This window comes from Lissotriton helveticus, chromosome 4_1, assembly GCF_964261635.1.
Source record: "Lissotriton helveticus chromosome 4_1, aLisHel1.1, whole genome shotgun sequence".
In the NCBI taxonomy this organism is placed as follows: Eukaryota; Metazoa; Chordata; class Amphibia; order Caudata; family Salamandridae; genus Lissotriton; species Lissotriton helveticus.
Window position 1 is genome coordinate 544,192,843 of NC_136063.1, and position 23,618 is coordinate 544,216,460.

At 45.1% G+C, this 23,618-nt stretch overlaps 1 protein-coding gene across 1 annotated transcript in view; it reads right to left on the reverse strand.

The window, feature by feature from the left end:
* Positions 1-20,932: 20,932 nt before the first annotated feature.
* The window catches only part of GDAP1 (ganglioside induced differentiation associated protein 1), a 128,006-nt gene continuing 125,320 nt past the window's right edge, over positions 20,933-23,618 (reverse strand). Inside the window, exon 6 of the mRNA XM_078685615.1 lies at positions 20,933-23,513. Coding sequence (XP_078541741.1) covers positions 23,131-23,513 — 383 coding nt within the window. The 3' untranslated portion in view covers positions 20,933-23,130. The remainder of the gene's footprint in view (positions 23,514-23,618) is intronic.

Here is a 23,618-nt window from a genome sequence, read left to right on the forward strand (position 1 = left end):
ATCCCTTTTCCTCAAAGGAGAGCACGAGCTCGCCCCCACTTTGCACCGACTGCCCTTTGTTCTGACCCCCCCCCTGCACACGATCCGTAATACCACACTTGGGCGACCTATGCTATCCACAGGCTTCCGATAATCATCTCTCACACACTAAATGGTCCACCTGGGCTTAAACGCCGAGTTGGCAGGGACTGTGTCCAGTGGAGATAGCCCGAGTATGTAGTAAGTAAAAGCCTTTTCGAGTTTATGCTCGCTGATGTGTTTTTAAAATGCTGCCCCCGCCCCCCTTCTTTTTCCCTCTTTCTGCAGGTCACATCGGAACGTCGATTAAAGTACGAAAAAGAAAAATGGTGATCTAGCGGACAAAGAGATGGGAAAAAGGGGTTTGATTATGGTACCTACACACGACGAGCGAACAATGACTATTTCTCTCCCTGAACTTAGCGCTTGGGAGGACAGCCTGAAGCGGAAACTACAAAATATGACTTCGCTTGGCACCCCGAATAATACAACCAGGAATGATGTGCACTAATGAATAAATTCCTACATTTAACTAAATAGGGAAAGTTTAAGGAATATTCCGAGGTGAGGTTTACCCAAGTACCCTCCGCTTGGAAGACTAGGAATGTTGCCAGTGTTTAAAATCTACTACCTCCTTTTCGCACCCTCATAGACATGAAACTCAAAGCTGCCCTATTGTTCTCCCAACTGACACCCACTGTTGCCTCAGCCTGGAAACACATTAGCCCGACCAGGTTAGTTCTTGACCAATTGCCAACGGCGTAAGTGTGTGCAACCAAAGCCACCAGTGGAGGCAGCCCATGATAAAAGAGAAGAAAAAGGTAAAAAGAGCTTAGGATGCTAAGGATGCGCAGCATACAGGAAGAGATCATTTTGGCCAATAACTGTTCTATGTTTTGTCTCGGAGTTTTGTAAATAATACATGTACTGTCTCCCCCGCCTGAGTTTGTGTGTACGTAATGTATGGATCTACGCCGTCCCTCTGCCTGTGTTTCCGTATTACTTGACCCCTGTTGTTCTGTGTTGTGTGCGCACTGAATGGCCCATTATTGTACACGTCTCTCTCTCTCTCTCTCTCTCTCCATGTCATACGTGTACCGAATGGTTCGTTTAGAGTGCGGACGACTCTCTCTCTCTCTCTCTCTCTCTCTCTCTCTCTTCTGCAAAACGATAGAACCCGAGTTGGTAATGAGAGAAAGGACAGGTAAGACGACTGATGTCCCCTAATCTGGCCTTTTATAGGGGGACTATAACGTCAATGGTTGTCTGTTTTTCAGTTCATTAGAAATGCAATCCCCAATGCCCAGATTGCCTCACCCCTCTGCTCTTAAGTGCGGATGTCCAAAGCGTCCTCGCTTCTCCCGATTGACCCCAGCTCCCTGTCCAAAGCGTCCTCGCTTCTCCCGATTGACCCCAGCTCCATATCAGCTATCCCCGAAGCGTAATTGATGACCTTGATTAACAGTCGCTCCCCAAGAAAAGCATGTTTAACCTCTGCCCCCCTCTCATGATGATAACCCCCCTGCTTGCAAGAGTTTGCCGACCCCGAAGGGAAATGTAAGATTGTCAGTACTTGGGTTAAAAAGAAAAAGGGCGAGTCTCTACCTATGGACTCGATTTCGAGTTTGATAGAATACACTGTCAATGGGAGTCCGATTTCTCTCCACGTACGTCACGAATGAACGCCAAATAGGCTCACGAATTCAGTGGAAATGCCCTCCTACATACTCCATAAGTGATGACTTCTGACTGTGACCGATGAACCTATCCCCCACCTACTTAGGATTGGGGACGGAATTGAGATGTATAAATGTCTTCTCCTGCCAGTTTTTCTAAAACTTGTTTTGTACCCATTCAAAGATACAATTACCGGAGGAGAGGAGCTGGATGTGACGCACAGCCTGGCCACAGATCATGAAGCACGTGTGACCGCAACCAAAGAGTCGCAAAGCAACGAGACGCGGGACGAAGCACCACTCTCAAACTCGGCAGATAAAGGAATGAAGGGCTGCCTTGAAGCCCTCGATTTGCTGACCCACTCGTGCCTGAAAACCCCGTCCCTTTTGAGTCCTACTGATGGGCCTGCCTGCTCGTCGTCCTTTGCTCCTTTGGTCCCTTGGTGTGTTCAATGATCTGATCCCACTCCGCCCTCTCTTCCCTCGATTATTCAACAACATCACCCTTTTCGCATAACTTTTGACTCAGAAAAGAAGAGCAGCATTTAGATAGAATAAGGTTTTGCCACGGAAGAAGAAAGACACGCAGGTGCCCAGCATGAGGCACCCCTAAGAAGATCAGTTAGGAAACAGGACTGTGATCTAACAGCAGAGGACTGATCGCACCCTGCAACGCGTAAGGATGAATCCGAGCTGGACCTATAGCTCCACCGCCGGTGCTCAACAGCGCCAACGAAAGAAGACGGACTCTGTTAGAAAGACACTGTGACGAAGACCCCCCCCTTCCTGAACTTTCTCCCCGCCCCTTGACTAATTGCTTGTATCGAACTGAATTCCTCCCTCAGCCATTTTTTGTATTTCTTTCAAAAATGTTTCATCGGTCACTCATGTATTTAGTTTTCCAAAAGTCTCTTATAGCACTGACAAGACCCGAAGGTATCAGAGCACTTTTTACTGTATTTTGATGTCACCGGAGAGAAAGTCAGAACCTGATTCTATAATGTGTCGGAACCTTTTTCTTGATTGAACCCGACTAAGTATTATGCCGATCTCTAGACTTGTATGAATAGCCCAACAAATGTAAAATCATATGTACCGCATTCCGCCAATCGTATCGACTGTATAGAAATGAACTAGCTTATGTAAAAAAGCGGCGACTGTTGAAAATGGCAATGTATATGCACATAAGCGGCGTTCATTTGTGTTCACTGTACCCCTTGTTGTAAGCAGAACGGATATCGCTAAACACTGACTGTGTTATCCCGCCAGCATAGACCCATGCACACACGTACACGACAGCCATTTTAGGCACCATGGCCTCTCTGCCCGTTTGTTCCCGGCACCCCTCCCCGCGCGCACTGCTCATGCATCGGCCATAAGACCCTCTCCCTCTGCGTGACCCTGCCCTAGAAGTAACCCTCCTGCTTGACCCACACCCCCCATTTCCTCCCAAGAACACCCTTCCCCTCAGCTGACGAGCCCCCCCCCCCAACTGCACTTGGCCTTTCGACCCGGTCCCAAGTCCTAAGACCAAGCCTCGTGGATGTACACCCCCCCCTTTTCCTGCCCAGCATAACAAAACCGTGATACACCAGCCGAAGTCCCCGATCTTATCGCCTGCCCAACCTTTGATCTGATCATCCCCTCCTGCCCTCGTGTCCTGTAGGAATGTCCGGCTGAGAGATCACAATCCCTTGTTACATTCAGGAGGGGAGGATGACATCTGAGCGACTGGTATGGGAATAGGCCTGAAGCTGGGATTCCAAGCATGCCTTTTTCCTACTTCAAAGCGTCTTTATTGCAATAAGGAATGTTTGTGCATCATAAACATGTGTATAAAAGACGAAGCCTCAGAGAAACTGAGTGTGTGGGTTGTGGAGGGCACCAAGAGAGAGCACCTCCTGAAGACACTATGCGAGTGTCCGAAATGACAGGCTCTCCTCATGAGAAATAAAACTCTGTTCTTGTTTTCCTGCTTCCAGCGCCCGTCTCTTTATTTGGTAATTGTTCAAGATGGGAACTAAGAGGCGTCCTGCGCCAGCAGCCTGGGCATCAGGTGCGTTATGGGCTGACTTTTCCACAGAGCCTACGGGGCTCTCAACACATCGCGGGAAGCAGAGAGGAGCGGCCCGCTGCCTCGATCAGGCACGGCCATCCGCAGAGCTACCCGCCTACCCCCAGCCCTTCAAACGCTCACCGGGCTGGTCGAGGGGGCTCTGCCTCACACGCGGCTTCCTCCGCTGGGCTCTCCTTTGCTGGCGCTGCTCTCTCAGCTCCTCTCCTCAGCCGACCGGACTTCCTGTCTCTGCAGGGCTCCCTCGGCACACGGGAGCCCTGCCAACCGGCCGCCTCATCTCCCTGGGGCTCCCTCAGCCGAGAGGAGCCCCGTCCACCGCCGCCATCTCCCGCGCCTTCCTTTCCCCTCCACGCCGACTCCGGGGGGCGGGACTTCCGGCCGGCCGCGCTGAGATTGGCCGGCCGGCCCACCACTTCCGGGTCGCTGCGGGCAGCGCAGCGGCCCTCCTCTTTAGGCAGGCAGGCGGGGAACCACGATCCGAGGGGTGGCACCCTCGATACAACCAGCACCCCATAAAAGTTGAAGCGCTATTAAGCGCTTGGGGCCAAGTAGCGCTGTGAAGACAAATAAAGCGCTCTCCAGCGCTTGGGGCAATAAAGCGCTCCAAAGCGCTAGAAAAATAGGCAAAGCGCTCCCAGGCGCTAGGAAAGGCAAATAAAGCGCTCCTAAGCGCTATGGACCAGCAAAGTATTCCAAGCAATGCAGCAGGCGAGGGGACAGTCAGGAAGAGTCCCCCAGCAGTCCATCAGCCTCCAGGGGCTGGGCAGCGCCCGCCCCGGGTAGATTCCCGTCAGCAACAGAACAAGACAAGCAGAAATTGGAAGGGAACACAGCCCCTTCTTATACACAAAAAAGGGCTTTGAAGTCTTTTGAAGTCTTTGTGTAAGCGAGCCCTAAGCCCTGGGTGTATCTGGTTTCCCTCTCCTGTCAGCCTCAGGTCAGAGGTGACAGTGGGCCATCAGAAGGGAGAGGCAGCAGGGTGGGCTGACAGGCACAGCCCGGTACCACCAGAGCTCTTCCCTCCCATCCGTGACAGCAGATGGGGGCCTTTCATCTACGGCTGACTCAGACCCCCTCCTCCAGGGCCCTGCAGACCCCGTCCTACTCACCAGACAGTCCATCTACCAGCAGGCCCAGGCACTCCTGGGCCAGGCCCATCAGCCAATCACGTGCCAGCAGACTCACTACCCAATTATGCCAACTTCTAAAAGTGGTGCTTCTAGACTAGACACAGCCATGCCGCATACACCATTCTGCAGCATTCCTTCTCACGAGTTCACACATATCAAACTCGACCCTGCACTCCCCACACATCAGGAATCTACCATGGGCATACATATTCCCCATTCATTCCTATGGGAGGGCAGGTCACTCACCACACCTACACAGAGAGCACACGCACTTTACACTGTACCACAGTGAAAAAGTGCGCAGAGGCCTAAAATCACCATCCCAGGTTCCAAAAACAGGCTAGGAAAAAGCAAAAAGTCACGGGGTGAACCTGCCCAAAGGACCGGGTCCAACACCCTGCAAGAGCAGTAATGGCTCAATATGATAGCAGAGATAATGTTGGCAAAATCAATCAGATTGAGATATGTATCTAGCTGTCAAGTGCTGGTAAAACCGCTCTAAAGTGTATATAGAAAATGCCAATAATGATGGTAAAAAAAATAGTATAAATAGCACATTTTGCATATGTGAACTAGATTGATAAAATCGTTAACATTATGCATAACATAAGGATGCAGGGTGAAGACCTAGAAACATAATATATCTGACATCTTTAGATTATTTAAAAGACGTCAATAAAATACATATAAAGTCACTTGTACATAATAAAGTTGTTTGTGTAAAAAAATCACTTTATACTAATAACAAAAGTAGATTTGCTAGTATGAGGCTTTAGCTTTAGTCTTTCTCTTATCTACCTCGACTACTGATGATAGTCAATTCTTGGAAATAGTAGGAAATATCTTAATATCTCGGGCAGCATTTTAATATTATTGAAAAATAATATCATTTATAATAAGTGTGCAGTATTAACGTGCAGCTTTAAAGACAAATTAAATGTGTTTAAATGCAACATTTTGGAGTAGGCCATTATATTTACTCACTAGACCTGAAAAGCTGAAATGGCATTGCTTGAACAAAGCTGTCAATACCAATGTATTTATGGCTCTGTTTGCATCTGTTTAGATTTATCATGTATTATTTTATAAGATATTTTTAACAAAACTGTCTGTTCTTATCCCTTGTGTAAATTTTATAATATTTTATTGTGTTCTTGCTTTTATTAATTTATTACACAATTTGAATAAAGCTTAACTTTGATTTGACTAAAGAATTCTGACATAACCCAAAATGTTTATTTTCTTGACCTTTCCATAAACATGTTGTATCATAATAAATAATAGCTGAATAAATGTTTTTCATATATTTCCGTAGAATATTTTTACTTACATGTAGAGCACTGTTAACAATGATTAAAAATCGGTCTTTTAACCGGTAAATGATGAGTTCAAACATGTAGACTCAGCATTTAAACTTGATCTTGACCCTTTCAACTAACAGGTATTTTCTTTCAAATGAATGGTTCCTGCTAAATGTTTTCTTTTTGTATATTTATATTTCAACTTATACATAGACAATTGTTAATATACCTAATATATTAGAAGGTTAGAAATGTAGTTTATACGTTGGAAAGTAGTCCTGAATGAGAGAATAACCCACATGAACTTAGAAGTGATACAATTTAGTAGCAAACTAAACATTGTTGTCTGTGGACTATTGTATTCCTGTGAGAAGACAATGAGTGATCCTGTTCCAAGGGGAGCATCAAAAGCTGATTGGCTGACTGAAGATGGAGGAAGCAAAATGTTGCAAATCTTCATGAAAAATGTAGTCTATAATAGTGTAATAGTGTGTGTAGACCAACACACTCTTTTCCGGACATTTGTCCAGACCCATTTATCCTTAATTCATGCGTGTTGAGAAGTTCTGCTTTGAATTATTTTTGAACTATTGAGCTGACTTTAAAGCTGAAGCTTAATGCTTTCTCTCGCTCTCACACAAACTGTTTTCATCTTAATTTGAAAGAGGCATAAAAGGGGCAATCCTTCCAAACTGAAATTTGGTATGCATTGTATCAATGGTTTGCAACCCCAATTGTGGACTCAAACCATTATACAGTTACAGGTGCTCCACTGCTGGTTCCCTCTTCTATGCGCAGAGGGGGCTTTTGGCTGCCTGTGGGAGTTGGGCTTCAACTAAAAACATAAACAGGGGTATCACTACTAGGATGCATGTTCAGTCAAGAGCTGGTTCCTGGTTGGGTATGTTTCTCCCCTGCCAAACTGAATTTTCTGCGATCCATGCAGAAGAGCGGTATGCGCCCGTAGAGGTGATTTCAGGATGCACAGTGTGGTCTGGAGCATACAATGTTGAGGATTCTTTATCTTCCTGCCTCTTAGCAGCACTGAGCTGCTTGGTGTGCCATACTTTCAAGTGAATCAACACACTAGTATTACCAAAAGGATATTTCTGGAAAGCTATTTTTCGCAACTTTCTGGACCTCTTTTCATCTGGTGGGATGATGAATAACTCCCACACGATGGATTGGGAGGTGCTCAGCGAGTCATCCTGCTGCTCCTCTTAATTTACCAAATGGAGTTGCTGGTCTTCTCTTCCTGATGCTATGTTTTGTTTTCGGGTGAACCCCCTAAAAATGTCTAAAAAGGAAAAAAAAGACAGCAGACACTGGATAGGGTGTCTGTAGTCTGAACTGCCACTCTCTAATATTATTAAAAATGGTGAGAACTTCCTGCCCATACATCAAACTAATGGCATTATCCAATGAGAGGGTGTTTCTCTATCTGTCATAGTTGCCACACTACCACTTTTTAGGTAAAGTGGTACCTCAACACCTAAAAATGCAGAACTTTCAATAGAAATCTTCTAGACACCTTCCTAATTTACGGTACAATTCTGTTTAACCACACCACACCTTTCTTATTTAGGCCTATGAATAAACCTCTAGGCTTAAACTTTAAATAAATCTATCCCTTCATAGTGAACACAAATTTTTATTACAAAATACAGGTCCTCTGTAGCTCCCGCAGGGCCCAGACCTGGAAATAAACCTTCACAGGAAATCCTGTGGGATCTTCTCAATGGTTCGATGTGTCCTGACGGAGTAAATGTAGTGTATTTTGTAAAGCGCGCAGCTGCCCCAACGGGACGTCCCGGCGCTGTATAACGCTGTGGAACCCTTCCTGGCTCTCCCTGTGAGATGCCCCTCCTGGGCATCCCCAAGGTGAAGCCAGGCATCCCAGTGTTGTAGGGGCCGTTGTGGAGATTAAGCAAGCTAGTTGCAGCGTGGGACCCATGATTAGAGTAGGCGCTGAGGTGAGACATTGAGCTCAAGACCCTGCCGCGTCGGAACTTGAACCCTGGTCCCGGGCCTGATCTCTGCTTCAGAGTCTGCCGCTCTAACCAGTGAGCCACACTTCTCCACAACCCACGGTAACCTATGAGAGATCATAACAAATTATAAAATGAAAGCAGCTATTTGATCAGTCATTCAAGACACACTACTAAAAAAAACCTTGGCCACTTAGGGTAAACATAGGGCACACAACAAGATGATGGACGGAGTGCTGAAATGTTTCAACTACTCTCCCCGGTCAAGAGATCTGGTTTAATCCATCATTGTTTTGCTCACTACGCCACCCCAGTTTGGACCAGCAATATGCAAATCAGTCTTGACCCTACTCCTCGTAGACACAGTCCAGCCCAAACTGCCAAGCCAGGTCCTCCCTAGACCGGAACCAAGCATCCTGGGACCAGTTTCAGAGTTTCATGCTTGATTTCCATGCCTATAAAAGGGCAACGCGAATTGTACCTATATAAGGGCATGAATCGGCAAAATTAATTCGGAATCTAAAACGCCATACAACAAAACTTTTCAGCCACTCACACCAAGTCAAGATATCTGGGTTTATTCAATTGTTTTTTTCCTCACTCCACTCCAGTTTGGACCCAGCCATATGCAAATCAGTTTTAAACCTGCTTCTCATGGAAACAGTTCAGCCTGAACTGCCAGGCCAAGTCCTCCCTGGACCGGAAACAAGCAGGGACCAGTTTCAGAGTTTCACCTCCTCCTCATTATTTCTAAATGGATGTTTAGATTTTCCACATTACTCATCACCCTGCGTTTAAAGTTGCCCCTCACTCCGTAATCCATAGCCTACGGTAATATTTGCACCAGCACTCTTTCATTGTGAATGCTGCTTCAGATTTGCACTTAGAAATCTTGGGTTTTAGCAAGATGTTCACCAGCACTTAGAAGGCCTGGCTGCAGATGCACATTTGTACTATTACACAGTAGCCCTAGCTCGGGCTCAGATTTGTGCCGTGACTCGCTAATCATTAGACAAAGCTCCTCAGTACTTAATCATAGTTACTCCTTCACTCAGTAAACTGACCTACACTTTGGAAATGCTCGCTTTTTGATTTTAGCCCAAATATCATATGAATCACATACATAATCAATCAATCAATCAGTACATTTGTAAAGCGCACTACTCACCCGTGAGGGTCTCAAGGCCCTGGGGGGCTGTTACTGTTCGAATAGCCAGGTCTTGAGTAGCCTCCTAAAGGTTAGTAGGTCCTGGGTCTGCAGTAGGAGGGTGGGGAGGGTGTTCCAGGTCTTGGCGGTGAGGTGGGAGAACAATCTGCTGCCGGTGGTTGCTCTTCGGATGCGGGGGACGGTGGCGAGGGCGAGGTCGGCGGAGTGGAGCAGTCGGTTTGGGGTGTAGAAGGTGAGCCGTCTGTTGAGGTATGCTGGTCCGGTGTTGTGGGGTGCCCTGTGTGCGTGGGTGAGGAGCTTGAAGGTGATCCTCTTGTTGACGGGAAGCCAGTGAAGGTCTCTCAGGTGTGGTGTGATGTGGCTGTGGTGCGGGATGTCGAGGATGAGGCGAGCAGAGGTGTTCTGTATGCGTTTTAGACGTTTTGTAGAGGGCATTTCCGTAGTCCAGCCTGAGGCTGACGAGGGCCTGGGTGACCATTCTTGTTCTTGTTTTGGTAGGGATCCACCTTAAGATCTCGCGGAGCATGTGGAGGGTGTCCAAGCAGGAGGACGAGATGGCATTGACTTGCTTGGTCATGGAGAGTGTTGAGTCGAGGATAAACCCCAGGTTGTGTGCGTGGTCAGTGGGTGTCGGTGCTGCTCCCAGAGTGGACAGCCACCAGGAGTCGTCCCAAGCTGAGGTGGTGAAGCCGAGGATGAGGACCTCTGTCTTGTCTGAGTTCAGCTGCAGACGGCTGGTCTTCATCCACTCGGTTGTGCAGTCGGGCGACGTGGGAGAGCGGTGCCATGTAGATGTTGAATAGTGTCGGGCTGAGGGATGATCCTTGGGGGATGCTGCAGATGATCTCAGAGGCTTCGGAACGGAAAGGGGGTAGGCGGACTCTCTGGGTTCTGCCAGGGAGGAAGGAGGTGGTTCATTCCAGAGCCTTGTCCTTGGTCGCTGCGGAACCAAGACTGGGACAGGTCCAGGATGTTTTTCTCCTTGTAGCGGGCCAGCTGTCTTTTGACGGTCTTCTCGATGACCTTTGCTGGGAACTGGAGCAGGGAGATGGGCCGGAGGTTCTTGAGGTCCCCCGGATCCGCCTTGGGTTTCTTCAGTAGGGCGTTGATCTCGGCGTGCTTCCAGCTCTCCGGGAAGGTCGCAGTCTCAAAGGAGATGTTGATGGCCTAGCGGAGATGGGGTGTGATGTTGGCGCTAGCTTTGTCGAAGATGTGGTGGGTGCATGTGTCTGACAGAGAGCAGGAGTGGATGGTGGTCATGATTTTGATCGTGTTGTCGTCGTTTATGCTGGTCTAGGTGAGTAGGGGATCAATGTGGGTGGAGGCCGTGGGGTCTGAGGTGTTGGTGGTTGTTGGGGAGGTCAGGTTGTTGAAGCTGTTGTGGATGTCCGCGATCTTGCGATGGAAGAAGGTGGCGAGGGAGTCGCACAGGTCTTGTGATGGTGGGATGTCGTTGGTGTTGGAGCTGGGGTTGGAGAGTTCCTTCACAATGTTGAAGAGCTCTTTGCTGTTGTGTGCGTTGTTATCGAGTCGGTCCTTGAAGGAGGCCCTCTTGGCGGATCTGATGAGGTGATGGTGTCTGCGAATGGCGTTCTTGTGGTCCGCGTAGGTTTCTGGTGTCTGATCGCTGTGCCATTTTTTCTCTAGTGCTCGGCAGGTTTTGCTTGGAGGCCTGGAGGTCTGCGGCGAGCCAGCTGGTTTTCTTGTTAGTATGTCTGTTGGAGGGTTTCTTGATCGGGGCGAGAGTGTTGACGCAGTTGTCGATCCAACGTCTTAGGTTGTGGGCGTCGGTGTCGGCGTCAGTGGGGTCGGCGGGTGGGCTTCAGGCGAATGTGGTGTTTAGCTGGTCTTCAGTAATTTTGCTCCAGCTGTGGTGGGGGATCTGTTGAGTGCGGTGGTGCGTGGTGGGTTTCCGGAAGGTGAAGTGGATGCAGAGATGGTCGGTCCAGTGGAGATCGGTGGTGTGGCTGATGGTGACGTGGGGGCTTGCGGAGAAGATGGGATCAAGCGTGTGGCCGGCGGAGAGGGCGGGCATTGTGACAAGCTGTCTGAGTCCGAGGTTGTCAATCAGGGTGGTGGAGTTGGTGTTGTTGCTGTTCCTGAGGTGGAAGTTCAGGTCTCCGAGGAGGATGTAGTCTGTGGAGGCCAGGGCGTGTGTGCTGACGAAGTAGGCGATGGAGTCGCTGAACTGAGGCCGGGGACTGGGGGGTCTGTAGATGAGAGTTCCTCTGAGGGTGGTGTTGGAATCGGTGTGGATCTAGAAGTGCAGGTGTTCGGCGGTGCTGAGGGTGTCGTCGGTGCTAGTCGATACCCTGAGGGCATTCTTGTGGATGCTGGCGATTCCTCCTCCTACTCCGTGGTGCGGTCTCTGCGGGTGATCTTGTAGCTGTCCAGGATGGCTATGGCGATGTCGGGTGCCGAGGAGGCATTCATCCAGGTCTCTGTCAGGAAAGCGGCGTCCGGGGAAGATGTGTCGAGCAGGTCTCAGAGTTCGACGGCGTGTTTGCGTGCGGAGCAGGTGTTCATTAGTATGCATCTGAGGTGGTTGTGGCCTGTCACAGTGGGCAGTTTGGCGGCTCGGAGGCTGGTGAAGTTGCAGCTCCGGTAGGAGAAGGGTCCTTTGGTGTGCTTCGGGGCGGCCAGGAGGCAGGTGTGCGGTTGTCAGGTGTTAAGTGCTTGGAGGGTGTTGGTGTCATAGCGGCGTCTGGTGTTGTGATGTTCGCGGGGGCCAGGGGGTCTGGCGCTGGGCGCAGTCCAGGCGGGACAGGTGTGGACGGGCACAGACGGGCTTGCCTTAGGCGCGCCTTCGGCACGCCAGCGACCGCCATATGAGGGGAGGTGGAAGGGAGGAGCAGCTGGGAGGCGGGAGCAGGGCAGCAAATGGGCGGGCAGGGCCGCAGGGGACGCATCGGAGGGTAGACGAGAGGGTAGAGCGGGCGGAGGAACAGAGGAAAAATGGGCACAAAAAACACAGTATTACCACAAGGTATAAAGTGAATACAGAAGTACACTAGGGGAGTAGGAGCACAATCACACCAGGTTTGACAGGGAAACAAGGGCAGAGCGAGCGCAACGGCCTACCAGTGGCCACCAGGGATGAGGCGCAGGTGGTAGTCTGTGGGTGGAGGAGGGCCTCGACTTCAGCAATACAGCAAGCTGCAGCAGCGGGGGGCACCAGCACACAGGTGGCGCTGTGTGGCGTGGGGAGCGACCTGCCTAACAAGGGTCAAGGGTCGCTCTCCTCACCGCACAGTGGCCGCCATATATGGGGAGGTGGGAGTGAGGAGCAGCTGGGAGACGGGAGCAGGGCGGCGAGTGGGCACGCAGGGGGGCGGGCCGTAGGGGACGCAGCAGCGGGAAGACGAGAGGGAATAGCGGGCAGAGGAACAGAGGCAAAATGGGGACAATAACACATTAATACCACAAGGAATAAGGTGAATACAGAAGTACACTAGGGGGGCAGGAGCACAATCACACGAGGGCTGACAGGGAAACAAGGGCAGAGCGAGTTCAAGAGCTAACGTCCTACCACTGGACACCAGGGATGAGGCGTAGGTGGTAGCCTGCGGGTGTAGGAGGGCCTCGACTTCAGCACTACAGCAAGCTGCAGCAGCGGAGGATGCGAGCACACAGGTGGCGCTGTGCGGTGTGGGGAGCGACCTGCCTAACAAGGGTTAATAATATGACAGAGCAAAGAACTTTGTTGTGTTTTGCCCTTTGTATAAGAATGTAAGAGCCACATTTTTGACCCCATTGTTGTGAACCCTTCGTCCATGCTCTTGTATAGATGGTTTTAGTCAATTACTCTCTTTGGATATTTGCTCAGTGATTTTAAGCTTCATTAGAGGAGCCATTGTTATTAGGAAGTGGTACAGATATTGGTAGTAAGGAATTAAAGCAACCACTAGCTTTAATATCTGATTATGTTTAGGCATATATATGCCATATTTTATGGTCGCTGCCAAACAGTTTTAACTTATTGATTTGCTGTTATGATTTACTTTTAAATTGAATATATCTTCTTTCACTTGACTTGACTCAATAATCATTAGACAAAGCTCCTCAGTATTTACTCATATTTACACCATCACTCAGTAAACTGACCTACACTTTGGAAATGCTCGCTTTCTGAATTTAGTCTAAATATCATATGACTGACATACATATGTTTTTTTAATTATTTTTTTATAATGGATCTTTCTTTCCTCATTGATAATGTAAATATGTATTTATATTGTATCAAAAGGTTTCTCAACAGTTGTTTTCTACATCAACTGTAATCGCTAAGTTTAAATGTATAAATTGTACTTTCCAGTTTGACTGTGTTAGAATGGACATCTGTTGTACTGATACGTTTCTCTCTTCCTGTTGTAAAGCGCTGTGGCATTACCTGACTTGGTCTCCACTATACAAAACTTCAAATACAATAAAAAAAGAAAAACTGCTATATTACTTTTGCACATATATAAACAAAAATGCTGCATTTCTGATATTAAAATAAGGCATTTTCATATGTAAAGGGTGTAATGTTCATACTGATGGCACTACACCCACCCCATCCTTCTCCAGTAGTGATTTATTTATCACCTCCTTCCTCCTAATGCTGTCAGCTGTTATCTAGTTACAGGGTGTTACTATATGACCCTCTTAACTATGCAGACAGAGTGCAGTACTTCAGGTTGTTATTCATGTTCCTTCTGTAATAAAGCAAAGTGGGTGCATTAACTCAGGTCATTATTTGAAGTCAGCAGAGTGGGTGCATTAACTCAGGTCATTATTTGAAGTCAGCAGAGAGGGTGCATTAACTCAGGTCATTATTTGAAGTCAGCAGAGTGGGTGCATTAACTCAGGTCATTATTTGAAGTCAGCAGAGAGGGTGCATTAACTCAGGTCATTATTTGAAGTCAGCAGAGAGGGTGCATTAGCTCAGGTCATTATTTGAAGTCAGCAGAGAGGGTGCATTAACTCAGGTCATTATTTGAAGTCCGTCTGATATCAGCAGAGAGGTCGCAGCACAACAGGTCATTACGAGAGGTTACTCTGAAGTCAATTAATGTGTTATTGTACCTCGATTTGTAACTAGAGACCCAGATAAAGTCAGTAGATGGGGTGCAGTAACTCAGGTTGTTATTCATGTTCCTTCTGTAAAAAAGCAAAGTGGGTGCATTAACTCAGGTCATTATTTGAAGTCAGCAGAGTGGGTGCATTAACTCAGGTCATTATTTGAAGTCAGCAGAGAGGGTGCATTAACTCAGGTCAATATTTGAAGTCAGCAGAGAGGGTGCATTAACTCAGGTCATTATTTGAAGTCAGCAGAGAGGGTGCATTAACTCAGGTCATTATTTGAAGTCAGCAGAGAGGGTGCATTAACTCAGGTCATTATTTGAAGTCAGCAGAGAGGGTGCATTAACTCAGGTCATTATTTGAAGTCCGTCTGATATCAGCAGAGAGATCACAGTACAACAGGTCATTACGAGAGGTTACTCTGAAGTCAATTAATGTGTTATTGTACCTCGAATTGTAACTAGAGACCCAGATAAAGTCAGTAGATGGGGTGCAGTAACTCAGACTGTACCCTATCTACTGACTTTATATGGGTCTCTAGTAACAATTCGAGGTACAATAACACATTAATTGACTTCAGGTGACCTCTGCCATCCGAATAAATAGTTCACTATCATATGTTTTTACTGGAGGTCCCTCTGAAGAAAGCAGAGTGGGTTCTGTATCCCCGGTCATTACTACAGGTCCCTCTGAGCTCAGCTAAAAGGGTGTATTACTCCAGGTTTCTCACTAGACATATCCCTGAAGTTAGCAGTATGAGGGCAGTACATCAAGCTGTCACTAGAGATTCTTCTAAAGTCATGGATACAGAACCAAAGGATATTTCTTGAGGTCCCTTTGGAGTAAGGAAACCTGGGCACTCCCTCTGGTCCTTACTAGAGGTCGTGCTGAAGTTAACAGAAAGCGTGCTGCACCTCAGGCCATTCTTAGGTGTCCTTCTCAAATCAGCAGACGGGCATACTGCCAAAATAGGTTACTACATGCCCTGTGTGCTTAGACGTCTACCCTTAGCTTCATGTCAGAAAAGCAATGTGCTTTCTTTTTGCCTCCTATATATAGTACATTTTTAAAAGCATCCCTGTACCAATAAACCATCCTTGCAAAGAAAATAAGTTGTGAGCTCTATTTTCTGTCTTAAATATTTTTCTTAAAAACATTTATTAAAAAATGAGGTAATGCTCCTTCTGGAAGAAACAGTTTGTGGAGCCAGCAGGACCAGAGTAAGTGATAGGAGCAAAAATTAGCTTCTCAAGAGCTCTTGATCCCCACACACATGGTAGGTTACAGCTCAATCTCCATCTGTGGAAGCCCCTTCCTTTAGTTTGGTAGGAACACGTTGCTGTTCCATTTGTTATCTCGGATTCCACAATTTATTTTGTGTCTACTACCACTCCAACTTACTGTCTAGTCGGACTTTGGCATAAAGTTAACAGTTTCAATTTCTGTGATGCATTAGGTGCCTTGCCCGATCTAACCTTCGCCAAAGTCACCTCTCAATTTATTGAATTTAGTTGTTAGATTATCACCACTCTGGATGCCATTGCCCTGAAAAAGAAGGTGGCCAAAACTACAATCTTCCCTCTTCTCATTGGTTGCGACGAATTATATGAGCAAAACGAAAAGATAAACAGTTAAAATAGCACATGAATGCCCATGTGATGGGAAAGCAAACCAGACCACGATGCATGTTATGCTGTTTTGTAAGTTTTACCAAGATATTAGAAAAAAAAATGTACCGGCAATTTGAATTGTACATAAAATATTTTTTAATAAAGATGCTTTATAAGCAAATCCCTTATACTTCTAGACCAATTAGTTTATGAAACTGAAAGAAGGATGACCCCTGGCCAAAAAGTAATACTATTAATTGAGATAACAAGATGATGTGTACAGATGAAGATTTAAATGTAATATCATAAAGTTTTAAAAGTAATATCATGTATTATATAATATTGAAAATACGTTTTTAATTGTTTGTACTTTTATGAATCGAAAAAAGATTCAAATAAAGTGTCATCATGATGATGAATGTATGTGGGGAAAGGAATATTTTTCTTCCAATAAGTTCATCTACCCACAAGAGTTGATCCAGTAAAGAGGCTTTATACTTCTACACTTCACAAACTGAAAGCATGAGGAATTCTTTCCATGAAACCTTTTGTATTGTAAAGATAATCCTCATCCCCCTTCATGAGATAACACAGTCTAGCCCTCCCAGAGACTATGCAATGACATTTCCGCATCCTTTAGCAATAAAATGTAAAAGCCCCATTTTATTTTCTCCAGGATGCTTGGTCAACCTAATACATCTGACTTTTCTGGTTACTTCATGGAACCCATTGGTTCCTCTCAACCATCATCCCCGTCACTAATGCCCTAGTCAAAGCCATTTTTAACTTTCACTAAATCCGCCTTGCCTGCCAACCCTTGTCCTCCTAAAGTTCTCTCACTTTTTACAGACACATTTTTGGCCAAATTAGTCAGCTGCAATCTCTCTCTATCAGAAGCCACAATCCCAGTGCACTCAAAGAAGGCAAAAATCACCCTTTGCTTAAAAAGCTGACAGCCGATCCTAACCAACTTAGCAAATTTAGATCCATTTCTCAGCTGTCCACCTTTAAAAGTTTGGAAAAAGCTGTGACCCACCAGCTGTCTAACTATCTAGAACGCTACTAGATAGCTCTCGATTTGGTTGTCGACTGGCACATAGTACTCAATCCGCTTTGCTCTCCATCTCAAATGGCATCAGAACCACCTCTGACAGAAGTTGAGCCATTGTTTTAATCCTTCAGGACCTGTCCTCGGCCATTGATAGGGTCTTGCATTTTATTCTTCTCTCTCATCTTTTTGAATTGGGTATCTGTAAACCACCTCTGAAATGGTTAACTCTTTCCTTTCAGATCGACCTCAAGCAATTTTACTTCCACCCTTCCGGTCTACCCACCCCTGTAAAATATGGCGCTTTCCTTAGTCCTACTGAGTTTAATATCTATGTTTCTCGTCTTCAAGCTTTGGTTTGGTCTCACGGATGTGAGATTATATCATTCGACGATGATTCACAGATAGAGTATCTATTCGAGCCAAAACACTGGAAAACCTGATCATGATCCAGAATTGCATGGAAGATGTTTCAAGATGAATTAATATTAATTGACACAAGCTCAACTGAGACAAATATTAGGTGTTGGTCTTTCACAAAAACATATCCATTTATTCTGATTCTTGGTGGCCTTCCTCCTCTGACAGTGCCCTTTAACCAAGTACTCCGTTTAAAATCTAAGAATCTTTTTGATGACAAAAGTTTCTTTTCAACAACAAGTCAACCACGTCTCTACTGTTTGCTTTGCTTTTTTTTACATATACTAGGTAAGGGTATTCCGGTTCTTTCCCATTCTGCTAGTAGAACAGTTGAACAAGCCCTCCTGACTTTTAGATTAGATTACAGGAACTACTTAGAGCCCCAAAAAATCTCTCTAATCGTGGTGCGGAATTTGGTGACCTGCCTATTAATGCCTATGCCCACCTCTTGACATATCTCCCCTACTTTGGCCAACCTCCATTGGCTCACCAATTGGAAATTAATCATCTTTAAGGCAAAAAGGAAGGAGGACCCAAATCCAGACCTGTTCAAGAGCCTCAGGGTGTAGAGCCCATTCCAAGCTCTGGCACTCACATGATATAGAGAGAGGTTGGAGGCTTTAAAAAATGTTCTATTTCTACTCTGGTGTTATTAAAACATTGATTTAAAAATGTGAACAGCACTCTTAAACTAAATAAATGGTATCACTTTCACAATATCCATTATTTCCAAACAATTGCTGATATGTCATATCAATTTACCCTGATGAAGTGACATGAGTAATATAAGTCTTTCGAAACGTGAGTCAGCTGGCGTTTTGGAAAGTGTAATTAAACACAGCTATCTTCACCTTTCACAATTGATGTTTCAATATAACCTGAATAGAAATTCAAAACTCTTTTGAAGCCTCCAACTTGTATTTAAATCATCTTCAAGGCACTTTGATTTACATTTAGAGTTCTAAATAGCACTGATCCAACATAACGCTACAGGGCTCCACGCACACTCAGATCTTCTTCCTTGCATCTCCTAGCCTTGCCCTTTATTAAGCTCCCAGGACAGGGAGGTCAATCCATCTCAATCCCTGCAGTAAAACTTCTGAATTATCTACCTGTGGATGTCACCACTAGCTTTAACCTGACACCCTTTTGAAAACAGCTAAAGACTTGTTATTCACGCCGACCATCTAACTAGTAGACCTGTTTTCTCTAGTGCCAGGAAGCTTTAGATATCAGCGTAATTTATAAACTAAAAATCAATCAATCAATCAATCAATCTGAGGCAGATACACTAAGAAAGGTAGACCCATGGTACTACAGATGCGGTGCTCAGAATCTTGGACTATGCTTCATGTCATTTGTATAAGTTTTCACTCTTCCACCCTTTGCAGTTAGCACATGTCCCTGACTGAGCACAGTCACAACAGGCAGGCTTAGCTAGAATAATATTACCTTCTAAAGGATCACATTTCTACTTGGAATACAGTGTGGGGGGTCCTTATAGTGAACAGATAAGGGTGGTAGACGTCAGGCAGGGACAAGTGTTTTGAGGATGTGACATCCCCATGCCCACAATAGTTTGCACAAAATCTAAATATCCACAATCCTTATGTTGAATCCTAAATCCTCCAGGTTCATATTTATGAGAACATATTATACCTTGAACATTTGTTGTGCCAGAAATAATGTGTATAGAGTGTTATTACCTTTACCTTAAGGACAACAGTTTAGCATCCCAAACACCTTCACTAAGAGGAGGTTTCTTAATGTCTTTTTCCTGGATCCACTTGCGATTTGTGTGGCAGTGATGAAAGGAGTTAGGATTATTGGAAGCATTTTACACATACAGAGGTCCAAAATCCCTAGACAAAGCAAGGCTTAACATTTAGTAATTTATGGTTGGAGTGCTGGTTCACATTTCAGCTGTGTTTTGACCAGCATCTTTCTGGAGGATGAATGTGGTGCTGAAACGTGACTCTACAGTGAGAAAATGTGTGTGAATTGTAACAATCATGAACTTCGTATTAGTTATATCCATACAAGAAACAACAGAGAACCAATTCATTTTAGTCCATTAAAAGGTACTGTCAAAGGGTTTGTGTTCAAGGTGTAACTTTTTGATTTGTAGACCTTTTTCTGCTGTTCTGTATGTTGAAGCTCATTGCAATCTTTACAGGGTTCAATTGCATGCCAATTATGTTGTTTGGGTGAATCTTCTAGGATTGCTATTTTCTGCCATTTAATTGTTGCTAAGATGTAAGCAGATGGGGCTTTACGCATGCACAGTGAGGCCTCTATTCTCAATGCCACCCTTCATAGAAATATTCTAACAATAGATATTCAAGTATCATACTAATCAATTGTGTGTCTAGTTTTGATGTGCATCCTCCATGCTACACAAGGATAGACATATTTTTCAATAACCCCCTGCAAAACTGTTTACTGCACAATACTCCTGTAAACTCATACAAAATATGTACACGCTTCAAATTAGCAATAAATGAAGGGCAAGAACCTCTGCAAAAAGTATAATTACCAGGGCTGAACTGGAAATCAAGCTCAGTCCTGGCAAACATGTTCAAAACAGCCCCATACTGCAAGAGGCTGGAGCGTGATTAAGGCCAAATTGCCTTCATGGCTTGGTCATGGCAGCCCATCAAACTCTGAAAGCAGCTCATCCAGTCTGCAGCCCACCAGAAAAGCAACAGAGTGGCAGAGTAGTCATTCCTGTGGGATGATATCAAATAAAAACAATACTTCAAACATGCAATGGCTCAAGAAGACTGACCCATAGCCCGCTCTGTGTGTATTTGTGTGTTGATGAGATGAGCTCCGATACACACTATGTCTGCGTGTAGCCAGACCTAAAAAAGTGAGTGCTAATAGACATCACTCTAGCAACAGAAGCAATAACTATAAAATCATGTTTAGATAGGCACAGAAAATATAGTTATCTAAACTAGAGAGGGAAGGACATGTGGCCTAGTCCTAGAGCTGTCGACTTTGCACCGTAGTGAACTAGTTTCAAATGTTATGTTCGGCTCCTTCTAGGTGAATTGCTTAATATCCCTATGCCATATGATGTAAACTGGTTCTGTTGTAAAGCACTCTGATGTCCTTTGGCCATGTTAGTACTACAAAAAAAGTGGAAAAAATTCGAGGTAAATAGTGGACCGTGACTCTGTACAAGATATTCCACTAAGCCATTCGAGGGGCAGACTCGTCCTTTCAGTTCATCCGACTGATGAAAAAATTGAAACCCTACAGGAACTCATGCATTTATTTGTGTTGTCGGCAGCTTATGTCTTCCTAAAAAAGTTACAGTATCCTCCTTAACATGTCTTCTTGATAAGGTAAGTCTGAAGTAGATTTCTGCCTTTGGATTTAAGAACTTAGTACCAAAACTATATGGAAATTCATATGTACTCGTTATTGATTCAAGATCATTTATTTTATTTCCTTGTCATTCTGTTATAGTACAGTCTGTAATAGATAGACTTTAACAGGTACATCCTGAAAAGCAAAACATGACACTAACATCAGACTCAAAGAAACATTTTTTGCGATTAAACAAGGCGAGTGTAAGCAGCAGCAACAACTTCAAAATAATAAACACATGTTCAATGTAGGAGTGTGGCGGCTCCTTCTTCTACTCGGTTTCCACTTCTACCATAGGTAACAGAAATCACCCTCAGTCTGCGGAATTCTGACACCATTGCAGCACTTCCCACAACCAGTATGTTGACTTCTAAACTGCACCTTAGGTGGGTGCTGATACAGTTCTTGGGGCTAGGCCAAGCAGAAAACAGGAACAAAATGTTTGAGGTTTGTTTGTTAACACTATCTATCGAATGATCATTTTAATATTTAGGTCGAGTATTCAAGACCTCTTGTATATGCTTTAGTATATACCTATATGTGTATGTACTTTGTGGGCTCTGGAGATCAGCCCTAGGACTTGTCTGCTTCCGCTTAGGGACGTTTTTCTGTTCAACGGCCTCTATTTAACTGTCTTGATAGAAAACGACCAGTAGAGGGCAGTTAAATACCAGAATTGCTTTCTGCTAAGGGACTTTCTTTTTTTAATTTTTATGGTAACTTCCTCTATTTTACTTTCTTGATAGAAAACGACCAGAAGAGGTCAGTAAAATACCAGAATCACTTAAGCATTCTCAAGATTCCAGTCCATAGAAATTGTTTTCCACGAGCACCCGTAGAAAATAATATTTTTTTCAAAGCTTGTATTTTCAGTGATATGACCACCGAAGGCCCAGATTTTATATTAAATACAGAGCTTTGGACTATACCATTTCCCGCTGAAAGACAATATTTCACCCCACGTGTTCCCATACGCGTGTCACGCAGTTTGGTGCTTACTTTCCCTCCATGTTAAAGAACTGTTGATGTTTCAGCACCCAGGCTAATATGCTGCATAGCTAAATACATATAAGGTCCCAAAGGCGAGACCGATTGCATTGTTTTCTTAATTGGCATAGTTCAATCCAGCTGCCACTCTTCAAAAATCCATTCCAACTGATATAATATCCATGATTTCGGTCTTACAAAATACGTGATCTTTTGTTAAATAAAGGTTCATTAATGATCTTGAGCCCTCTTAAACCTCAGAACCCCATAAAACTACAGAACGATTCGAGGTACAAGTACAGAAATGCTGATCTGCTGACACGTTTCTTTTCTCAAGTTAAAAACTTCCCACATCTTGATTCAGAGTAGAAATCCCTTGATTGATGGTTGATATGCAACTTTGTAAAGTGTACATGATCCGGAAGTGCACGTTCAGTAAAAGAAAGCAAACACGTAAAAGGCCACTTACTGTGAGCTTGAAATGCCATCGCTGCACAACATAAAGCATCTTACCGTTTTGGTGAGTGGGAAAAACGTAGGTCACACCGAGTACGAGTTAATTGTAAACCGACTTATAAAAAAATTTAACTATTTAGGGGTATATTACCAAGCTATAGCGATAATTATCGCTAAGCTTGGTTAGCGGGCATTAAAATATCGCCGCGCTCCGACGATTTTTACCGCTGAGATACCTTGATATTATCAAGATTTATCTCAAAAGCGGTAAAAATCATGGGAAATGCATGAATATCGCTGTAAAATCAGCGATATTCATGCATTATCGTGACAAGGCTCTTAGCCATGTTATCCACCTTCCATTGGATAACATGGCTAAGAACTGCTCTAGGCAGGCGTTAGCTTTTGGAGATAATCGCGCTTAGCGCGATTATTTCCAAAAGTTGGTAATAGGGGATAGCGATGTTAGCGACTGTTTCCAGTCGCTAACATCTTGCACGCCCACTTTGCATGTCATTAGCGATAATCATCGCTGACATGCAGAGTGGGCCCCTAAATGCCCGCTATCGCCTGTTAGCTGTCGCTAACTGGTGTTAGCGACAGCTAGGTAATAGGGCGATAAAATTATCGCCGCTTTAGAGGGAAAAATTCCGGCTAAAGCGGCGATAATGCCCTTGGTAATATGCCCCTTAGTTTGGTCACTATGTGCTTCTTCGTGTTTTGTGTTTCATAGATTGTGTAACTTTATGCATAACGTAAATATAGAAATGGAAATGCAGTGCATGTAGACTTAAACAAAATAAAATGCACTAGAATAAATGTTGCTTTGTTCTAAAGGATGCCACAAAGGTGGACAGTCTTTTCCTCATGCACAGGTAGAGTAGGTACCCCACGCCGGCCACCAGGCCAGCCATGAGCGTGGTGCCCAGGATGGTCGGGGCCCTCTTCTTTGCCACGCGGAATGCGGTCGGCAACACAGCAGATATTAAGATGTTGTTAACATTTCCTAGAACTCGTCGAAAGGTTTTCCGCTGCAGGATTCGTTCATAATAGTTTTCCAAGTTAGGACGTTTTCCATTGCCCCAGTTTCTTCTTGCAAATCCAAGAAACTTCAGCCGGTGTAGGGTGACAGCCAGGGATATGTCAGCCAGGCTGAAGAACTGGCCACAGAGCCACAGTTCCTGTCCCTCCTCTAAGGAAAGAAGGGAGAAAACACGGGGTTTGACACTTTGGCACTCAAAATCACAGTGTTTATTTTTTCATTTATTTTCACTTCATTTTCTGCATGCACCAGAGT